At 48.4% G+C, this 22,439-nt stretch overlaps 1 protein-coding gene across 2 annotated transcripts; it reads left to right on the top strand.

Moving 5' to 3' along the window:
• The first annotated feature begins 2,897 nt into the window (after positions 1-2,897).
• Positions 2,898-20,806, top strand: ZPR1 (ZPR1 zinc finger). Of its 2 annotated transcripts, XM_073585191.1 has the most exons (14): positions 2,900-3,325; positions 5,998-6,159; positions 6,332-6,422; positions 6,497-6,567; positions 7,991-8,077; positions 11,083-11,205; positions 11,285-11,338; positions 11,830-11,896; positions 12,143-12,213; positions 12,587-12,676; positions 13,039-13,149; positions 13,938-14,027; positions 17,837-17,902; positions 17,990-20,806. In XM_073585191.1, exons 1-14 carry the CDS (start codon positions 3,200-3,202, stop codon positions 18,122-18,124), a joined length of 1,344 nt encoding a protein of 447 aa, XP_073441292.1. In that variant the 5' UTR covers positions 2,900-3,199; the 3' UTR covers positions 18,125-20,806. The 2 variants fall into 2 exon arrangements, with proteins under 2 accessions (XP_073441293.1, XP_073441292.1); XM_073585192.1 differs by lacking the exon at positions 12,143-12,213 and having other exon boundaries at positions 2,898-3,325; positions 11,830-11,892.
• Positions 20,807-22,439: the final 1,633 nt, after the last annotated feature.

The raw sequence follows: 22,439 nt of genomic DNA, 5'->3' as shown, positions 1-22,439 counted from the left end.
TTTTACTGAAAAAATGATGCGCCGGTCTGTTGAGGTCGGCCTCCAGACGGTCAAGGCACTGGTCGACAGAGTGGAAGCATTGTTCCATGTGACTAAAACCACGTTCCATCAAGGAAAAACCGCTTTCCATTCTGGAGGACAGCGCCTTGAGGCTGGCCTGAAAGGCCTCGCTCAAGTGCATGAACTCGGGCAAGACAGGCCTGTCCGAGGTCCTCTGCCGCTGGCGGGTAGTGCCCGCATAACCAGTGACAGAGACCTGGGACAGGGGAACACCTGATGGACCAGCTTCCTGGTCACCAGCTGTCTGTGTTGCTGACCTGCAAGATGCTTCCTGGCTGTCGGATGGCTGGGACGGGTCCGAGGTCGATCGATGAAGAACCGCTCCTGGGACAGGTTGCAGGGTGCTGCTCCAAGTGCTGTGGAAAGAAAGGGAAAACATTAGTATCATGTATTTACAAGAAGCATCACCTGTTGAATTGAAAAGCACATAGTAATAACAAAACAAAAAACAAAAAAAACACGCTCTGCTGGCAAGGACCGGTCTCAGGAAAGCCAACTCTCGATAGTAGCGGTACTTTCTTCTGCGCCTTACCGATGAACCACTCCGAACCTGTCCCTCAGCACGAACATCAGTGTTGAAGCGGTCCTTCATCGAGCGCCAACGTGTGCGTATGTTGTTCACTGTTGGGAAAAAAAAAAAAAAAAAATTATAAAATGCACTTAAGGCAACTTAAATACCAGCATACACAACAGATTGAACTTTTCAATACAATATATCTTGCCATAAAAGCACCAGAACCAAGAGGACCAGAAATCAAAGCAGCAGTGGAAGACCAAAATCAATCACAGTGTGCCACATGGCATTGGTGTTTTTAATGCAAGAATATATCTTGCCAAAAAAACACCAGCACTATCAGGACCAGAAATCAATGCAGCAGCTGAAGACCAAACACAGTGTGCCACATGGCATTGGTGTTTTTAATGCAAGAATATATCTTGCCAAAAAAACACCAGCACCATCAGGAGCAGAAATCAATGCAGCAATTGAAGACCAAAATCAATCACACAATCACAGTGTGCCACATGGCATTGGTGTTTTTATTGCATGAATATATCTTGCCAAAAAAACACCAGCACCATCAGGACCAGAAATCAATGCAGCAATTGAAGACCAAAATCAATCACAGTGTGCCACATGGCATTGGTGTTTTTAATGCAAGAATATATCTTGCCAAAAAAACACCAGCACCATCAGGACCAGAAATCAATGCAGCAGTTGAAGACCAAAATCAATCACAGTGTGCCACATGGCATTGGTGTTTTTAATGCAAGTATATATCTTGCCAAAAAAACACCAGCACCATCAGGACCAGAAATCAATGCAGCAATTGAAGACCAAAATCAATCACGGTGTGCCACATGGCATTGGTGTTTTTAATGCAAGAATATATCTTGCCAAAAAAAAAACACCAGCACCATCAGGACCAGAAATCAATGCAGCAGTTGAAGACCAAAATCAATCACAGTGTACCACATGGCATTGGTGTTTTTAATGCAAGAATATATCTTGCCAAAAAAACAACAGCACCATCAGGACAAAAAAAATCAATGCAGTATCACAGAGCATCTTTATACTTACTGAACGCCCTTTTGGAAGCTGCAGAGGCGCTGTCCCAGCCATCCATCGTCGCTGCGGCCACCTCATTCCAGAGCTGCCGGGTCACCACTGTGTCTTTGTACTGCTGGTCACGGCTGTCCCACAACGGGATACGCTCCTCAACGAGGCGGAGCAGGTGCTCGTTGTCGATGTCGGGCCTTTACGGCAGAGTGGCAAGACGGAAGACTCTCCTCAGTGCAAGACATATGAAAGCACGCATAGAGTTTGCTAAAAAACACATGAAGGACTCCCAGACTATGAGAAATAAGATTCTCTGGTCTGAGGAGACGAAGATAGAACTTTTTGGTGATAATTCTAAGCGGTATGTGTGGAGAAAACCAGGCACTGCTCATCACCTACTCAATACAATCCCAACAGTGAAACATGGTGGTGGCAGCATCAAGCTATGGGGGTGTTTTTCAGCTGCATGGACAGAATGACTGGTTGCAATTGAAGGAAACATGAATCCTGCCAAGTACAGAGATACAGTATCCTGGATGAAAACCTCTTCCAGAGTGCTCTGGACCTCAGACTTGGCCGAAGGTTCACCTTCCAACAAGACAATGACCCAAAGCACACAGCTAAAATAACACAGGAGTCGCTTCAGAACAACAATGTGACCATTCTTGACTGGCCCAGGCAGAGCCCTGACCTAAACCCAATTGAGCATCTCTGGAGAGACCTGAAAATGGCTGTCCACCAACGTTCACCATCCAACCTGACGGAACTGGAGAGGATCTGCAAGGAAGAATGGCAGAGGATCCCCAAATCCAGGTGTGAAAAACTTGTTGCATCATTCCCAAGAAGACTCATGGCTGTACTAGCTCAAAAGGGTGCTTCTACTCAATACTGAGCAAAGGGCCTGAATACTTGTGACCATGTAATATTTCAGTTTTTCTTTTTTAATAAATCTGCTAAAATTTCTACTTTTCTGTTTTTTTCAGTCAAGATCGGGTGTAGAGTGTACATTAATGAGAAAAAAAAGGAACTTTTTTGAATTTACCAAACGGCTGCAATGAAACAAAGACTGAAAAATAGAGGGGTCTGAATACTTTCCGTACCCACTGTATACTAGTAAGGGGACATATATAACTGTATGAGGGCATATACACCAGGAAAAAACTCAGAATGGTGGGCATATAACCAACAAGGGGTCCAGGATGGAGGACATTGCTACATAATTGAGGCATCACGTTTGTCCTGATAGGATTTAGAAAGCTACAAACGCCCATACATCTGCCCAACATGCTGTGAGAGGGCAGGTCCAATTTTTACTCCGGGGCCCATCTGCTATCTACACACCCACCCTCCCGTGTTTCGGTTGCGGCGCTCCTCCTGCTCTTCCTGGCTGCTCCTATCACCATTACACTGAGCGCTTCCCACTTTCTCCACTGGAGGCGCTGCCGGGCATCAGTCACACACACGTGCTGGTGACAGCTACTTCCAGGTCACGTGAGCCTCCTCGCTTTCCGGCGTCTCGCAGCCTCGTTACTTCGCCCTGTACGGGATACCGGTGCACCGGTCTGGTCGCAGCCGTCAATAATGTCTGTCCTCAGCGCCTCTGAGACTCCAGCCTCCTCCGCTCCGGTGTTCCGGGAGTTCAGCGCGGACGATGAGGAGCAGCAACCGGCAGAAATCGAGTCCCTGTGCATGAGCTGCTACCAGAACGTGAGTGTCCAGGAGGACGGAGAGAGCGGGGCTTGGACCGATTTTGTTTTTTATTGTTTTTTGGAGGGTTTAAAAAAAATAGCGTGGAGCGCAGTGCGGAGCGTTCACGCGGGGATTAGTGCGGAGCGTTCACGCGGGGATTAGTGCGGAGCGTTCACGCGGGGATTAGTGCGGAGCGTTCACGCGGGGATTAGTGCGGAGCGTCCACGCGGGGATTAGTGCGGAGCGCAGTGCGGAGCGTTCACGCGGGGATTAGTGCGGAGCGTTCACGCGGGGATTAGTGCGGAGCGTTCACGCGGGGATTAGTGCGGAGCGTTCACGCGGGGATTAGTGCGGAGCGTTCACGCGGGGATTAGTGCGGAGCGTTCACGCGGGGATTAGTGCGGAGCGTTCACGCGGGGATTAGTGCGGAGCGTTCACGCGGGGATTAGTGCGGAGCGCAGTGCGGAGCGTTCACGCGGGGATTAGTGCGGAGCGCAGTGCGGAGCGTTCACGCGGGGATTAGTGCGGAGCGTTCACGCGGGGATTAGTGCGGAGCGTTCACGCGGGGATTAGTGCGGAGCGCAGTGCGGAGCGTTCACGCGGGGATTAGTGCGGAGCGTTCACGCGGGGATTAGTGCGGAGCGTTCACGCGGGGATTAGTGCGGAGCGTTCACGCGGGGATTAGTGCGGAGCGTTCACGCGGGGATTAGTGCGGAGCGCAGTGCGGAGCGTTCACACGGGGATTAGTGCGGAGCGTTCACACGGGGATTAGTGCGGAGCGTTCACGCGGGGATTAGTGCGGAGCGTTCACGCGGGGATTAGTGCGGAGCGTTCACGCGGGGATTAGTGCGGAGCGTTCACGCGGGGATTAGTGCGGAGCGTTCACGCGGGGATTAGTGCGGAGCGTTCACGCGGGGATTAGTGCGGAGCGCAGTGCGGAGCGTTCACGCGGGGATTAGTGCGGAGCGTTCACGCGGGGATTAGTGCGGAGCGTCCACGCGGGGATTAGTGCGGAGCGTCCACGCGGGGATTAGTGCGGAGCGTCCACGCGGGGATTAGTGCGGAGCGCAGTGCGGAGCGTCCACGCGGGGATTAGTGCGGAGCGCAGTGCGGAGCGTCCACGCGGGGATTAGTGCGGAGCGTCCACGCGGGGATTAGTGCGGAGCGTCCACGCGGGGATTAGTGCGGAGCGTCCACGCGGGGATTAGTGCGGAGCGTCCACGCGGGGATTAGTGCGGAGCGCAGTGCGGAGCGTCCACGCGGGGATTAGTGCGGAGCGTCCACGCGGGGATTAGTGCGGAGCGTCCACGCGGGGATTAGTGCGGAGCGCAGTGCGGAGCGTCCACGCGGGGATTTGTGCGGAGCGCAGTGCGGAGCGTCCACGCGGGGATTTGTGCGGAGCGCAGTGCGGAGCGTCCACGCGGGGATTAGTGCGGAGCGCAGTGCGGAGCGTCCACGCGGGGATTAGTGCGGAGCGTCCACGCGGGGATTAGTGCGGAGCGCAGTGCGGAGCGTCCACGCGGGGATTAGTGCGGAGCGCAGTGCGGAGCGTCCACGCGGGGATTAGTGCGGAGCGCAGTGCGGAGCGTCCACGCGGGGATTAGTGCGGAGCGCAGTGCGGAGCGTCCACGCGGGGATTAGTGCCGAGCGCAGTGAGGAGCGTTCACACCGGGAATTTTTCAACCTTCATTTTCAAAGGAAAAAACTTGAACACTTGTGAGAAAATATAAGTAGTCGTTATTTTCTGAGAACCATAACTTGTATTTTTCCGTTGTTGGAGCCGTGACAGCTGGTTGGCTGTTTCTTCTGCGCCGTGGGTCTTGTGGGAACTGCTTTGGGCACCGATTTTTTTTATTTTTGGTTGATCATTTGGGTTAATTTTATATTTTCATATGTTGGACTTTGATGCAGCAACGCTGAATATATTCATTTTTTTTTTTTTGTTTGTTTTTTTTTAGGAGTAAACTTTTGTGTTCAATATTTTAACATATTTGCTACATTAATATTATATTTGATATGGGATTAATAATTATAAGTGATACTGCATATTAAAATATTAGTTTTTTATCAAATATACCATATCTAAAAATATTAAATAATTATTGTGTGTGTATGTATATATATATTTTTTTTTTTCAAGGATAATGTATATTAAAATATTAACTATGTATCTTTGATACATAATTATTTAATATCTTTAGATACGGTATATTTTATACATAATTATTTGAATATATGATGCATAATATTTAATTAGAAAACAAACATTTCTTGGTTACTGTTTTCTGTATTCCCCAGGAGAATTGCACCTTTGATCGCTTGCTCTATATACTGTAGGATTCCAAAACTGCAATATATAGTATAACTGGCGTTCTCCTAGCAAATGGCTGATTTTTATAAGACCACAATGGAGAGTGTCAGGGGTCTTCCAGTCCCTCGGCTGCCGTGGCGTTGCCCATACACATGTTCCCTGACATGTATGTACGTGAAGGGATTAACCCTGTGCAGACTTTGGTAAAGCTTTTCCACTCTGTGTCTGGAGAGACCATCACGGCAATCGGGATTTTTCGTTAAGGCCAATTTCCTTTCAGAAGAATTTCATGTCTACGTTTAACCCTTTGATCCCGTTTGGGTCTCGCCATGAAAAAATCGTGCTGTGGATAATAACGCGCAGGACATGTCTTCCGCAGGGAGTGACCCGACTTCTGCTCACCAAGGTGCCTTTCTTCAAGGAGATCATCGTCAGCTCGTTCACATGCGATTCCTGCAGCTCCAGCAACACAGAGGTCCAGAGCGCGGGCCGGATCCAGGACCAGGGGGTCCGATACTCGCTGAGCGTCCGAAACAAGAGGGTGAGGAGCCGAAGATTAGCAAGTTCATGTATAGTCTCAAAAGTGTTAGAAAACACAAAAAAGATGGTGTTCTTTGTTACACCCAATGGAAATGATTTGGTGCAAAATGAATGACAATATTGCTGTATATCCGATTGCGCCTATGTAAGAATAAACTTCACTTTCTATCCAGGATGTGAACCGGGAAGTGGTGAAGACAGATTATGCCACCACACGGATTCCTGAGATTGACTTTGAGATTCCTGCTTGTACCCAGAAAGGAGGTAAGTGGGAGATATAGATGTATATCAGTGCCGTCTATGACACGTACCACGGCCTTTGGTTTATCTCCTTCCAGCTCTCACGACCATTGAAGGGATCCTAGAGAGGACCGTGGTGGGTCTGCAGCAGGAGCAGCCGCTCAGACGGGTAAGAATCTGCTGCCGTGATCTGGCTGTGGATGCGAAGTGATGGAAATATGCAGAATTTACTTGTTTGTTAAATGGCCGTGTCCGGTACTTTTATATTGATGGCCTATATACGCCATCAATATCTGATCGGATATACCCGCTGTTCAGCTTCTCCTGGTGCTGTTCAGAAGTGTTACACTGCTCAGCCCAAGTACTGCTCGTTAGCCCCCTATTAATTTTAAAATGGGGCTTCTGTGCAATATCAGGTCATGGCCACTGTGCTGTTCTACAACTTTTCACATCTGGCTGGGAACAGCTGATCGGCAGGAGTAATAGTTGTTGTACCCCCACAAATCACATGGTGATGACCTATCCTAAGAACAGTCAGACAACTGTAAGTATTGCAGCAAGATCAGAACGCAGTGTAAGGACTGGCCGGCGCCTCTTCCGACCCGAGCGTAAGGGCCCTGTCACACATAGCGACTCACCAGCGATCCCGACAACGATATGAACTTGTCAGGATCGCTGGTGTTTGCTACTTGATCGCTGGTGAGCTGCCAAACAGGCAGCTTCACCAGCGATCAGCACCAGCAACAACGAGCGCGCGCTTCGCTGTGTTCCTTAGATACCAGCGTGCTGGTGCAGGGAGCTGATAACCAAGGTAAACATCGGGTTTCTAAGCGCTGTGCGGTGCTTAGAAACCCGCTGTTTACCTTGGATACGAGCTGGGAGCTCGCTGATCGTTGCTCTCCCGCCTGCCACACGCAGTGATGCGTGCTGGCCAGCGGGAGACCAACGATCAAAAAAAAGTCTAGGGCTTTTGAGCACGATCAGCGATACCCGGCAGGGGGGCCGGTCGCTGATACCTGTCACACAGCGATATCGCTGTTGCGTCACAAAACTTGTGACTCAGTAGCGATCTCACTGTGTGTGACGGGGGCTTAACAGCTGCATAGAAATACGTAAAGCTGTCACACACGGGTCGGGAGAGCCGCTGGCCTTTCCTTGCACTGTGTTCCGATCTTGCTCCGATTTATATTGCCTTCTGACTCTGCCCTAAGGATGAGCGATCGATATGAAAGTCCCGAACTGTTGAATTTTCACTCTTGAAGATAAAGAGCAGTAAGGCCGCGTTCACATGCTTCGGACTTTGTCAGGATTGACGTTTCACCCCTGAACATTTGGCTGTCAGTGCTGGTTACTAATATCCATGCCATGTTGGTTTAACCTAAAACTAGGCATACCTCTCTGATTGTTGGGGGAGGGTTCCTAACGCTTGGATTCTCCCCGATCCAGGGAATGTGGCGTCTACCTATAATATAATATTTAGGACCCTCTGGCTCCAGTTTCACAGCTGTGACACGTGGCTACATTTTTCTTTGTGCTTTAGGATACGGCTCCTGTAACGTCACCTCATTGATGGTTTCGGCTTTGTCTTCTAGGCAGTGGATGTACAAGTTGCAGAGAAAATTGATGAGTTCATCACAAAACTTCAAGCCCTGAAGGACGGGGAAACGCCTTTCACCTTCGTAAGTATGATGGTTTACTGACGCTTTGTCCAGCGCCTCTCGCATTGGAGAATGTGCAGTGCTGATGACGTCAGGAGGCGAGTATGGTTGACATGAACCAGTCAGGTACTCGATACCTACTGACCGTGCACATGTCCCAGCATCTTGTTGTGTAAGTGAACAGCGCCACTGGAGCAACCCTTTAAATCAGGGGTAGGGAACCTTTTTCCATCCAGGGGCCATTTGGAAATTTCTACCATCATTCGAGTGCCACACAAAAATGATCACCTTGAGGCTGTGTACCCACGTAAGCGGTTTTTTCGCATTTTTTTTACCAGCAAAAATGCTTAAAAAATGCTTAAAAGAAGCATCCCATTCATTTTAATGATTTCCGCACTTTTTGTGCATATTGATGCGTTTTTTTCCATGAAAAAAACGCATCGCGGTAACAAACGCAGCATGCTCAGTAATTTTGCGGAAAAATCCGCATTTCTAGCTATTTTCTATGAGACTGGGGACGCGGGGAAAACACGCAAAAAACGCGCGGAAAAAAACGAGCGTTTTCTGGGAAGGAGTCCGGTTTTCATGCAGAAATTTTCTGCATACGTGGGTATATAGCCTGAAAATTACCCCGGTATATTTAGTCAAACAATTAGTTACGGTAGCTCACCCTTAATGTGACGGCTGGAGCTGCTTCTCCATCACTGGGGGCTATATATATCACAGGTGGTAGGATATACAGTACTCGGGGGGGATATACAGCACTTTCGGGGTAAATGCAGCAGCTGTGGGGGGATATATAGCACCGGGGGGGACAGGGATCACCGGGGGCGGGGAACAGATCACTGAGGGGTGACACGAAGATCACAGGGGTGCACATAGCTTTGGGTGACAGATCACAGGGGGCACATGGGAGCACAAACATCACAGGAGGTACATAGCAGGTGGGCACATAGATAACATGGGGAACAAAGCTTGGAGCCACAGATATCACAGGGGTGCACATAGCTGGGGGCACAGCTGGAGGGCACAGATCACAGGGGGCATAGATATCACATGGGGAAACAGCTGGGGGGGCACATAGATGGAGGGTACAGATCACAGGGGGTATATATAGGTGGGGGCACAGATCACATGTGGAAACATAGCTGGAGGGCACAGATCACGGGGTATATATAGGTGGGGGGCACAGATCACGTAGAAACAGCTGGGGGCACAGATCAGGGTATATATAGGTGGGGGGCACAGATCACATGTGGAAACATAGCTGGAGGGCACAGATCATGGGGTATATATAGGTGGGGGGCACAGATCACATGTGGAAACAGCTGGAGGGCACAGATCACGGGGTATATATAGGTGGGGGGCACAGATCACATGTGGAAACATAGCTGGAGGGCACAGATCATGGGGTATATATAGGTGGGGGGCACAGATCACATGTGGAAACATAGCTGGAGGGCACAGATCACGGGGTATATATAGGTGGGGGGCACAGATCACATGTGGAAACATAGCTGGGGGCACAGATCACGGGGTATATATAGGTGGGGGGCACAGATCACATGTGGAAACTTAGCTGGAGGGCACAGATCATGGGGTTTATATAGGTGGGGGGCACAGATCACATGTGGAAACATAGCTGTGGGCACAGATCATGGGGTATGTATAGGCGGGGGGCACAGATCACATGTGGAAGTATAGCTGGGGGCACAGAGATCACGGGGGGCACATAGCTGGAGGGCACAGATCCCCAGGGAGGCACAGAGCCGCTGGCACGTACTCACAGAGATCGCTGACTCTCTGGCAGCATCTCCTTTTCCGGGACATGTGGACGGGAGAGCATTGGGCGCTAGTCCCGCCCACCCAGACGCTAACCCCGCCCACCCAGGCGACGTCATCATGTGCAGGGCAGGCAGCGTTTTGTAATGAACGCTACGTGCCCGTGCACTTGGGGGTTAAAAGGCTGACAGGATACAGCAGCCGCCCGAGCATTGAGGACTCCAGGGACCTACCCGCGGGCCGCATGAAAAGCCACTGCGGGCCGCATGCGGGCCTGAGGTTCCCCACCCCTGCTTTGAATCTCTGTTGGGGCTAATTTGCAGGCGCATAGTGGTTGTACGTTAAACAGCCATTTGGCTGCTGGTTCGGAAAACGTGGTCCGCAGTTGGGCTGCGCCATAAGAATGACGTGGCTAATGTATGGGTATGACTTTGCACTTAAAACAGTCAGATAAGGTGCACCCCAAGTTTAGATGAGGAAAATGGGGGGGAAAAATGAATTTTTAACCAGTCATCCAGATCAGACATGTTTAGGGTCACAGGTGCGTCTCACAGTCTGAATGTCTGCGGAGCAGCAGGGTCACATTTGTGTAATTTGTCAACAGGAGTAGAGCCATGCTGCGGGCCCGGGCTGATAGGAGGGGGTGTCCCGGCAGTGTGAGGTAGGAGCGGAGTCCCGCTGCGCGCATTCATCTTCTGGCGATCTTCAGTAAAATGGCTCCAGATTTGGCTCATGTGCAGATTGAGATCTCTGCTCTTCACTGAGCTGAGATGTAAATCTGCACATGTGCCGACACAATTTTCCTGAAGTCCTCCGCGAGGTCAGCGTGCGCAGCAGTGACTCCGCTCCTCCCTCGCATTGCCCCACTCCTGCAGTGGCGAGCCTGCTCCTGCCTCCTGTGACCCCACTCCACCGCCGCTGCCTCTCCCAGGTAAGTTTAATTTGGACTGTAAGACACCTCCCCCCATTTTCCTCCCAAATTTTTTGGGAAAAAAGTGCGTCTTATAGTCCAAAAACTACGATAGACATCATAAAGGCAATCCCTGAGTGGAGAAATGTGCAGCCATCCACAGCTCTTCATGGTCAGAACAGCAGATTCCACAGGGGCTGACATCTCTGATCATTGTCGGTGCTCCCTCCTCAAAGTCAAGTGTTGGAAATGGTATTCCTCTCTGCCTCTTCCTGACAGTGCAGAAATCTGAAAAACAAGTTGTACTGTATTCTTTTTTTCCCCCCTTTGCTAGATCATTGATGACCCCTCTGGCAACAGTTTTGTAGAAAATCCATTTGCTCCGCAGAAAGATGAAGCCCTGGTGGTCACACGTTACCGGAGGAGCAGAGAACAGGATTCCCTGCTAGGAATAGAGGTGACGTGCAGCTTTACCTTTATGGCTTTAGTGTTGCGGCTTTTCAGGATTTTATCTAATGATTTTTCTTGCTGATTAGACCTTGGACAGCCAGGAGATGTCTGAAGAGAAGCCTGAAGATCTTAAGGACGAGGTACGACCATACCGGTCACACTAATATTGTCTATTGTACTAGTATAGATAGTCCATTTACTTAAAGGGATTGTTCTTGACGTTGATATCGCATGCCTATGTTGTCAATATATGTCATCAATATAATGTCGCCTGGGGTCTGGTACCTGACACCACACCAGCTTTGTGCAGTGCCAGCAGCGGCCGATTTGAACAATGTGCTGAGCTGAATCAGCACCGCTCCGTAAACTGTGTAGCGGCTGTCCTTGGATGCCGCATCTCGGCTTCTGTTAGGTGAATGGGATCTGAGCTGCCATATTGAGAACACAGATGCCCCTCCTACGTACACTGTACATCCAGCTGCTGCAGGAACTGATAATGGTTGATCAGTGTGGGTGTCGGAAGTTTGACCCCTCACGATCTGATATTGGTGGCCTTTCCAAAAAGATTTAAAGGGTTTGTCAGTGTCCATATATACAGCAAGATATTTGCTAATCTTTTATCTTCTTACAGGTTCTTCAGTTCCAGACTAACTGTCCCGAGTGCAATGTACCGGCGGCGACCAATATGAAATTAGTGCGTATCCTTTACCGCTGAATGCTCCCCTTTAACTTGTACATTAGGCCGAGTTTCTCCGGCATTTAAGGTGTATGAGAGACAGTGGGACATTTTTTGGACTTTTCAACTTTGCTGTATAGACTGGATCAGTGCAGTCGTCTCATCACTGGAGGACTGGGGTTATAACAAGCTACGACTGTTAGTGCAGGGAGAATTACTAGCGAATACTTAGGTCTACGTGTAGATAGTGTCCTTAATAAACTGTCAGAAATCCCTCACTTTAAAGAAGTCGTCATCATGGCCACAAACTGCGATGCCTGCGGCCATAGAACCAACGAGGTGAGCTTTTTGTTTTTATTTTTTTTCCACTCCCCTTCTTCCTAGAGCCATCGATCACCTGCGATCGAGGTGGGGGCCATCCGCAGTCCAGCCACTTTCATTAATTGACGGCAGCATCTAAGTAATAAATCAATCCCCTGCTATTGGCACCCTGGCCGCCGCTCATAAGGCATATCCGAGTGTATGACGCAGCTGGCACCTGCTGCTTATGGCATGGGCTCAGCACCGGACCTGCTCCGTACATGCAGACCCTGGGGTCCATATGCACTAAGGGTTTAAGTATACATGGATTCTAGAAACCAGTATGGCTGCTTTAATTACTTTTACACAATTTTGACATCACATAACTGTACAGCATTTATTTTTTTTCTAGGTGAAATCTGGAGGCGCTATTGAACCTCTCGGCACTAGGATTACACTTCACATAACCGACCCATTAGATCTTACAAGAGATCTCCTCAAAGTAAGTAGACACTAGCAGAAAACGTCACCAAATCCCCCTCCAATTCTTTACCATCACTATGGGCTACACCAGGATCAGAAGTGCTACAGCTAATCGGTGACGTGGGATTACCGAGACCAATGATTGGCCGCAGCTCTCAGCTGAGTGATGAACGGGATGTCAGCCCACCAGAACTGATGATGTCTCAGTCATCTAATGACTAAGGTTGCTGGAGACCACCACAGCCACAGTGGATTCTAGCGCCAAGGAATATTTAGTTTCTGATGATCCCGATTTAATAATCCTAAGTTGCACTGACCCCTTTTCTACCATTACATAGACATCGCACCAGTACGAGAATAACTCTTGTTTTCTTCCCACAGTCCGATACCTGCAGCGTTAATATTCCAGAGCTGGAGTTCGAACTGGGCATGGGCGCTCTAGGAGGGAAATTTACCACTGTGGAGGGGATCCTGAAAGACATCCGAGACCTGGTAACACACTAATACTGTACATGTTCAAGGGGGTGTCCAGGGCTAGTCAATGTCAGAAGGGTCTGACATCCCCCCTCCAATCAGCTGAATGCAGGTCCCATGGCGGAGCCAGAACTGCACAATGTTTACTTCTGGCTGTTGATGGGGAGCTTGGACCTCCATTATCTGATATTAATGAACTAAGTCCTGGACAGTCCTCTTTAGGGTGCATTCTGACTTCTGAGATGAGACCACAATGCACGGACTGACCCAAGTGTGACTGCTTCATATGTAGCAGTCACAATTTGGTGGGGAGACACTCAGCCCTTTAGGTGTTACTTTTAGCAAGTTATTCCCCTACTGTTCAAGAGAAATTTCCCTCTAGAACAGCGATGGACAGTTAAATGCTTCTGCGCCTTTCATTTTCTATGTGACTTTTATAGAGAGCGGAGTGCTGCACTTGCCTATCCATAGGCAATAAATAAAGCCACGTGACCCACGTGCCACCACCGTTAAACTTCAGAGCCCTTTTCTCGGGATCAGGTTTCTTTCAATCACTGGACCTACAGCAATCAATAAGTTCTCACCTATCGTGGATTGCAGAGTTGGGAGTTTCTCATTATTTCTGATTGAGCTGTTGAACAACCCTGTTCCCGTTCTGGCGATAGAGCGATTGTCAGAATCCACTGCTTCTTGTAGCTTTCACATCTCTCAGATCCATATCCTATACCTAACTATACGGAGATCTGATCCATCCATCTATCTGTCATATGTTTGCAGCCCTTGTTTTATCTGTTGTCTTTTTACAGGTGGTTGACAAAAATCCCTTTACACTCGGTGACAGCACAACGTCAGACCGGAAGGCAAAACTGCAAGAATTCGGCAAGAAGATCGATCAGGTAGTAAAAAGCGCTGTCGATGCCAGTCTACATTATGTGCTTCACTTTGCATCTAGGGCTCTGGTCACTATTAGGGCTTGTTCATGTGGCTTCTATACTGTTATGTGAACAAGCCCTACAGACTTTCTGCGTACCTTACACTAAAGGGGTCATCCACTTTTTACTTCACATACAGTTGTGCTCAAAAGTTTAAATACCCCGGCAGAGTGTTTGCTTTCTTGGTCTTTTTTCAGAGAATATAAATAACACCAAACTTTTTCTCCACTCATGGTTAGTGGTTGGGTGAAGCCATTTATTGTCAAACTACTGTGTTTTCTCTCTTTAAATCATAATGACAACTCAAAACATCCAAATAACCCTGATGAAAAGTTCTCATACCCCATTTCTTAATACTGTGTATTGCCCCCTCTAACATCAAGGACAGCTTGAAGTCTTTTGTGCTAGTTGTGGATGAGGTTCTTTATTTTCTCAGATGGTAAAGCTGCCCACTCTTGGCAAAAAACCTCCAATTCCTGGGCCGTCTAGTATGAACTGCCGCCTTGAGATGTCCCCAGAGTGGCTCAATGATATTGAGGTCAGGAGACTGAGATGGCCATTCCAGATCCTTCACTTTGTTCTGCAGTAGCCATTGACAGGTCGACTTGGCCTTGTGTTTTTGATCGTTGTCATGTTGGAACATCTAAGTACGTCCCATGCGCAGTTTCTGGACTGATGATTGCAAATTTGCCTCCAGTATTTGCCGATAACGTGCTGCATTCATCTTTCCTTCAACTTTGACCAAGTTTCCTGTGCCTTTGTAGCTCACACTTCCCCAAAACATCAGCCATCCACCTCCGTGCTTTACAGTAGGAATGGTGCTCCTTTCATCATAGGCCTTGTTAACCTCTCTCCAAATGTAACGTTTATGGTTGTGGCCAAAAAGTTCAATTTTGGTCTCATCACTCCAAATTACCTTGTTCCAGAAGTTTTGAGGCTTGTGTCTGTGCTGTTTTGCATACTGTAGGCAAGATACTTTGTGGCATTTGCGCAGTATTAGCTTTCTTCTGGTGACTCGACCATGCAGCCCGTTTTTCTTCAAGTGCCTCCTTGTGCATCTTGAAACAGCCACACCGCCAGTTTTCAGAGAGTCCAGTATTTCAGCTGATGTTATTTGTGGGTTTTTCTTTGCATCCCGAGCAATTTTCTTGGCATTTGTGGACGAAACTTTTGTTGGTCTACCTGACCGTGGTTTTGTTTTTACAGAGCCCCTGATTTTCCATTTGTTAATCACAGTTTGAACGCTGCTGACTGGCATTATCAATTCCATGGATATCTTTTTGTATCCCTTTTCTGTTTTACACAGTTCAACTACCTTTTCCTGTAGATCCATTGACCATTCTTTTGCTTTCCCCATGACTTACAATCCAGAAACATCAGTGGCTGGATGAAAGATGCAAGAGTCTGTCTGGATCCTAGATACTCACTAAGCTTTTATGCACACACACTGATTACAAGGAAACAGGTCACAGGTGAGGATGTTACCTTTAGTAGCCATTCAAACCCATTTGTGTCAACTTCTGTGCATGTTATCAGGCCACAATCACCAGGGTATGTAAAGTTTTGATCAGGGTCACTTGGATGTTTAGGGTTGTCATTATGATTTAAAAAGAGAAAACACAGTAGTTTGATAATAAATGGCTTCACCCAACCACTAACCATGAGCGGAAAAAAAGTTTTGATGTTATTCATATTCTCTAAAAAAAAAAAAGGCCAAGAAAACAAAAACTCTGCCAGGGTATGTAAACTTTTCAGCACAACTGTACATACTATATAGAAAAAAAATAACAAATTGCTTATTCACCCTTCACAGCTCCCGATCTCTGGTTACATGCCTGCAGTGGTGGCTTCACGTTCAGTATCATTGACCTTGTGCCATCTACCTCCAGCATTACCAGTGATCATCAAGTCCTGACATCGGTGCTGCTGGGGAGGTTTCGAAAGGGCAACTTACATATTTTAATTTTTTTTTTATACAGAGTGCCTATGGACTTAAAAAGAAAAGTGGACAGCCCCATTATAGGGATATCTGGGCTTCTAATCTATAATATAACCGTGGGAGCGTCACTCTGTCTGAAGCCTTTATAGACTGCACAAGCGCGACGCGCCTGTGCAGTCTGGCTCCAGACAGAATGAGGCATCCAGCGGTGAGGAGTGGCGGTACCGTACACACTGCATACCGCGATTTCCGGCGCCATACTTACATACTTACCTGATCGGGAGGAGCGTTGCCGCGGCGCTTCTCTTCGGCCGGAGTGCGCGTGAGTATCGCGCATAGCTCTATCCGGCGCCATTTTACTGAAGACACATTTGCAGTGTGTCTTCAGCAATATGGCGCCGGACTGCACGGTATGGGCATGCGCGCACTCCGGTGCCGCACTCCTACCCCGGCCTCCAGCAGAATGTGACAGCGCTGGAACACAGGGAAGAAAGGTGAGTATATATATTTTTTTTTTGTATGTGTGCTGTTTAATAGGGGTGAGGGGGACCATGCACACCAGGAAAGGGGGGTGAGGGGACCATGCATACCAGGATTGGGGGCCATGCATACCAGGATAGGGGGGTGAGGGTGACCATGTATACCAGGATTGGGGGGTGAGGGGACCATGCATACCAGGATAGGGGGGTGAGAGGACCATACATACCAGAATAGGGGGGTGCGAGGACCATGCATACCAGGATTGGGAGATGAGGGGTAGCATACATACCAGAATAGGGGGGTGCGAGGACCATGCATACCAGGAAAGGGGGGGGGGGGGGTGAGGGTGCCATGCATGCGAGGATTGGGGGATGAGGGGACCATGCATACCAGGATGGGGGGGGCACGAGAGGACCATGCATACCAGGATAGGGGGGTTCGGGGACCATGCATACCAGGGTAGGAGAACGAGGGGGACCATGCATACCAGAATAGGGGGGTGAGGCGACCATGCATAATCAGGATAGGGGGGCGAGAGAGGACCATGCATATCAGGATAGGGGGGCGAGAGGACCATGCATACCAGGAAGGAGGGTGCGCGAGAGGACCATGCATACCAGGAAAGGGGGGTGAAGGGACCATGCATACCAGGATAGGGGGGGGTGAGGGGACCATGCATACCATGAAAAGGGGGGTGAAAGGACCATGCATACCAGGAAAGTGGGGTGAGGGGACCATGCATACCAAGAAAGCGGGGCGAGGGGACCATGCATACCAGGAAAGGGAGGTGAGGGGATCATGCATACCAGGATAGGGGGGAGGGGGGTGAGGGGGACCATGCATACCAGGATAAGGGGGGTGAGGGGGACCATGCATACCAGGATAGGGGAGTGAGGGGACAATACATAAAAGGATTGGGGGGTGAGGGGACCATGCATACTAGGATAGGAGAGGGGCAGCACATACCAGGATAGGAGACCACGTACCAATAAAAATGCTTGCCACCCGGGCGTAGAACGGGTTCATAGCTATTATTATATAAAGATGAATTCATATTTTCATGCAGATAGGAGCTGATCTGCAGTTCTCGTCAGTGACTGCTACACTGCTGTATCTGCTTCGTTCAGTGTTTTCACTGGAGATGATGACAGCTGATTGGTGGGAGCGTCGGACCTCAACTTATCTCTAGGATAGGTGGTCAATCTTTGGTACCCAGACAACCCCTTTAAGTTTAAAACTGAACCTTAACTGATCCGTCATAAATCAATGGGTAAAACGAAACACAATGGCTTTGCGTATAAGCTATGATGTCGGCTCATGATCCTTCTAATTCTTCTGCCTTTTTTCCCTGCAGATCTTGTGGGGACAGATGAAAGCTCATTTAGTTCTGGACGATCCTGCAGGGAACAGCTATCTCCAGGTATCTGCTATAATGTGTGACAAGAGAGGCGGCTGGGGATTGCTGCCACCGCACACTCACATCACCAGCGGTTTTCTTTCCTTGCAGAATGTTCACGCGCCAGAAGAAGATCCTGAAATGAAGATGGAGAAGTACGAGCGATCATACGAGCAGAACGAAGACCTGGGACTCAATGACATGAAGACGGAGGGGTACGAAGAACAGACAGTGGGTAGTTGTTAACATCTCTCTGCGGGAAAAAAAAATAAAAGAGCAAAGGATCATCGTTACTGTCTGTGATCAAAGAAACGTCCGACAACTACCTCGCCTCATGGGCCATGATGAGGGTCTATATTGGCGCAGAAACACAGCGAGCCTGTTGCCTCCCCTTGTACAATATTATGGGGTGCACCATTCATTTTTTCTCTCTCCATTTTTTCATGATTTTATTTTTCATTTCTTTAACTCTAGAGGGAGTTTCGGACTTGGAAACTTTAATTCCCACGGTGCTGGGGGAGGGTTCTGTTGGCAGAACACCGGTAGTTAAGTTATTGGAAAACTTTTTTTTTTTTTTTTTTAAGAAAAAAGCTCCTTAAAATGTTTCATGGCCTGTAGAGAATGCTCTGTGTGACCGAGCGGCACAATGAGGGTCTGAATAGGGTGAAAGGGTTAAAGGTGTATTCCCATCCCGTATACAGACAGCATAGTCACAGGACAGGCTATAGAGGGGAGTGGATGCGGGTCCCACCAGTGGGCCCTGGCACCTGCTGTTTAATTCCCACCTATGTGGGACCACCTCTTCTGACAGTGACTGACATCAGCGGTAGGACCCTTCCTTGCTATATATTAATGGCTTGTTGGGTGAATATGCCACAGATGTATGAGATGTGAATACCCCTTAGATTGAAACGATGCGTTTATCAGGACAAGAGGACCGCCATCCTTAAAGGGGATGTATCTTCAAAGACATTGGTGTAAAATCACTAGTAAATTTCGGATCACTAAAGGACGGACCGCGGTGACTGCTAGAACAACATAGGATCACGTCTGTTTCCAGACATCGGTGATGTGTCCTAGGTTGCTACGTCTGCGACCATTCCACATCTAAGAATATTTGCACTTATTTCTATCACATTGGAGCAGCAGGTGCCATGAAGGCCCATTGGGCAGAGTTCAGACCGCGTATTGGGGAGGATGCACTTTTCCTTCTACCAATTGGTCAAGTATAGATGAGACGGCATATCCTTATCAGGAGCTGAGAGCAGGAGTCGGCAACCTCTGGCACTCCAACTCTTGTGAAACTACACCAGTCCGAGCAAAGTGGAGGTTGCTCTTCCCTGCACTTGGGGATAAGACTAATTGGGTGAGAAACATCTGAATATCAGATCAGTTTCGGGGGATCCTAAGAATGCAGCTAGTAGATTTGATGCAACAGTGGTTAAGCACCGTCCTTGGCAATACTCATCAGTGCCATAGTCTTCAGTGGTCACGGTGTATGTTTAAAGGGAACCTGTCAGCAGGGTTGGGCACATTAACCTACAGATAGTGTTGGGTCGGCGCCATTAGACTGATTACAATGATATCTAGTGATGAAATCAGTCTTATGGTTGTTTGATCTTTATTTATAGTTTTCAGTTAATGAAATTCTTGTACTCCGGGGCTTCATGTGGTGCTTTGCTTACATGTGCATCCATATTGGCTTCTGACAGGGCACTGATCCTTCACTGACCTGCCCCTTATTTTACATAATGCATATAATATGGTAGGGTTTCAAAAAAAAAACCTCAATCAAAATGGCGCCTTTGCTGTAACATAATATATGCCTATACTGTATGTATTTATGCTTTATTCCTATACTATCGTGGGTTTAAAAAAACAAACAAAATTATCAAAATGGCGGCGCCTGCGCAGTATCGTGTTCCGATAGATGCTACTGCGCAAGTGCTGCTGCCAGCGCCTTTTTGCTGGAGAAAAAAAAGGCTCCATCAAAATGGTGTCAGTGGCGCCTGCACAGTAGCATTTTTCTGTGATAGATGCTACTGGTGCCATTTTGATGATGATTTTTTTTTTTTCTTAGCACAATATTCTATGCAGTATGTAAAATATAGGGGGCAGGTCAGTGAGGGATCAGTGACCTGTCACAAGCCCATAAGGATGAATATGTGAGCAGAGCACCACATAAAGCCCTTCCTCCAGCCTCGCCGACAGGCTGCCCCGGGGCATGGTTTTATCATAAGCTGAAAACTGCAATTTAAGATTACACAACAAGCACAAGATGGAGTTCATCACCAGGTATCAGTATAACGGCGCCGACCTGACACTGTCTGTAGCTTACTGTGCACAATCCTGCTGACAGGGGCACTTTAATGGGTCATTCCCCAATATTGCAGGTTTTGTAATAATTTGCAGATCAGTGGGGTTCTGATACTCTGACCCCCAGCATTACTGAGAATTAGTGTTCAACACTTGACTGTCTCCAGCCGCCCCATACCATGAATAGACTCCATTTCTACTGGGCATTTCCAAGCCCTGTTCTCAGGATCAGTGGGGGTCCCAGTTCTCCGCCTCCTATAGATCAGTTGGAAATAATCCATTACCTGCAGCCCTGTTTGAGGTCGGGGTCCTGTCCTAGTCATCGCCCTACTAATCTAACCCATCACAAGTATCAGGGCTGTTTGACCTTAATTATCCTCCATTATTACTTGAGATTTTGTCTTGGGTCGATTGGACATAATATACTTGTTACTCTCCTGAATATGGAAGAAGCGGCATCCAGAGGAAATGTGCAGCTTATGTGTTCTGTTACTGCCAGTCCTTAGCGCTTGGCTGAAGAGGGCTGGGGGATAGCTAGAATTTTTTTTTTTTTAGCAGTGGGGATAAATGTAATATATCATTTTGTTGTTGAAATAAAGGTGATTTTTGTTATGTCTGTGCTCACGTCTGACATTTCTTAACATTTTCTATCTTCGTGATACTGGGTATTAGACTTCACGACGGGTTCAGTGTTTAAAGGGAATCTGTCACCGGAAGTTGCAGGCCTGTGTAAATGGCCTGGGTCCGGTCTGATGGGCGGTGTTTCTTTTTTCTGCACATCAGTGGCCCCTGTCCGCGCCCTTCTCCGGTATTCTTCATCGTTTGCGCACGCGCAGTATGCTTTGCCCAACTGTGGGCAAAGCTGAAAATCATTACTGTGCATGCACCAGTACACTATGTCCCAGAAGTATTTCGCTGTGTTCTGGGACATAGTGACCGGCGCATGCACAGTAAGGATTTTTGGCTTTGCCAGCAGTTGGGCAAAGCATACTGTGCGTGCGCGAAGCAAAATTGCTTTGCGCCCGCACGAACGATGGAGAAGAATACCGGAGAAGATCGCGGACGGGGGCCACGGATTGGGTGGAGAAGAAAGAAACAACCCTGTCCATCGGACCAGACCCAGGCCATTTACATAGGCCTCCAACTTCCGGTGACAGATTCCCTTTAAAGGACAAACGTTACGGCCCCTGTTCAGAGGTGTTGAGCCACGGGGGACCAGCTCCCATCGCTGAAACCAGGGGGCATAAGTGCTCGGCTTATCTTGGAGCCTGCGTTTGATGGTCTATATGGGTTTGTGCACTGCTCTGAGCCTGTGGGAGCGATCTGAGGGGTCCCAAGACCCAGAGCTTTAATTACCAGCAACCGTCATGTATAATTTGAACTATGTTTAGGGTGTCTTTGCAAAAAGAGCTGCCATCTTCCCACATCTACACTGACTTATATGAAGGGTCTTTGGGGGGCCGTGCACAATAGTCCAGGAGAGATGGTACCGTGCTGCTGACCCCTGCATCCTGCCAGCTACACAGCTGCATGCTCAGCCCTGGGGCGCGACCTGTACACTAACCCTTCCCTGCTCCGTGTGCTGCTGTACAGAGATATTCACCTTTCATCTCCCCCTTAAAAGGGTTTTCCACTTTAATAAAAAAGTGAACCCTCAACTGCTTGCTGAACAGAATTCGATGGTAATCTCCCCCTCCCCTGGTCCGGTTGCTCCTATTTCAGTGTCAACATCACGTCCACAGCTCGCATCACTGCTACAGGCGATCGTTGCGCTCAGCAGCCCGTGCCGTCTGAGCTCAGTGATTGGCTGCCGGGGTGACGTGAGCCTGGGTGGGATCAGGTGAGCCTGCGCTGCTTATACCACTAGTCCTGAGATGACGTTTCACTTCAGCTTGTGTCTAATCAATAAATTGCATCTTTGTGGTGCCGGAGACGATGCTGCAAAAAAAAAAAACAATACAAATCACTTTTCCGTCTGCCATGCCTTACACTGCAGCACCTGCTCCAATAACGTTAGTGGAATTGATCATGGAGTTAGTATGGGAATTGAGGCCCAATAATATATAATGCTGGCCAGGAAAAAAAAAACTCTTGGGAAACTACAACTCCCAGCATGCTGGTTTCAGGCAGTGCATGCTAGGAGTGTAAAGACCAGCAATGAGCAGAATTCCAGGATTTTTCTCACCATGTGTCACTCCAGCTGCTATAAACTACAAGTCCCAGCGTGCAATTGTGCAGCAGCTGG

Source organism: Dendrobates tinctorius, unplaced genomic scaffold, assembly GCF_039654945.1.
Source record: "Dendrobates tinctorius isolate UK_male_01 unplaced genomic scaffold, ASM3965494v1 ptg000086l, whole genome shotgun sequence".
Taxonomy (NCBI): domain Eukaryota; kingdom Metazoa; phylum Chordata; class Amphibia; order Anura; family Dendrobatidae; genus Dendrobates; species Dendrobates tinctorius.
The sequence above is the reverse complement of the archived record's forward strand: the minus strand, read 5'-3'. Positions and strand labels throughout refer to the sequence as shown.

Excerpts from the sequence above, each read along its gene's own strand:
- ZPR1 (XM_073585191.1), top strand. The coding sequence starts at position 3,200 with ATGTCTGTCCTCAGCGCCTCTGAGACTCCAGCCTCCTCCGCTCCGGTG. Across the intron at positions 6,568-7,990 it reads AGGAGCAGCCGCTCAGACGG|GCAGTGGATGTACAAGTTGC; the intron begins GTAAGAATCTGC and ends TTTGTCTTCTAG. Across the intron at positions 11,339-11,829 it reads CTGAAGATCTTAAGGACGAG|GTTCTTCAGTTCCAGACTAA; the intron begins GTACGACCATAC and ends ATCTTCTTACAG.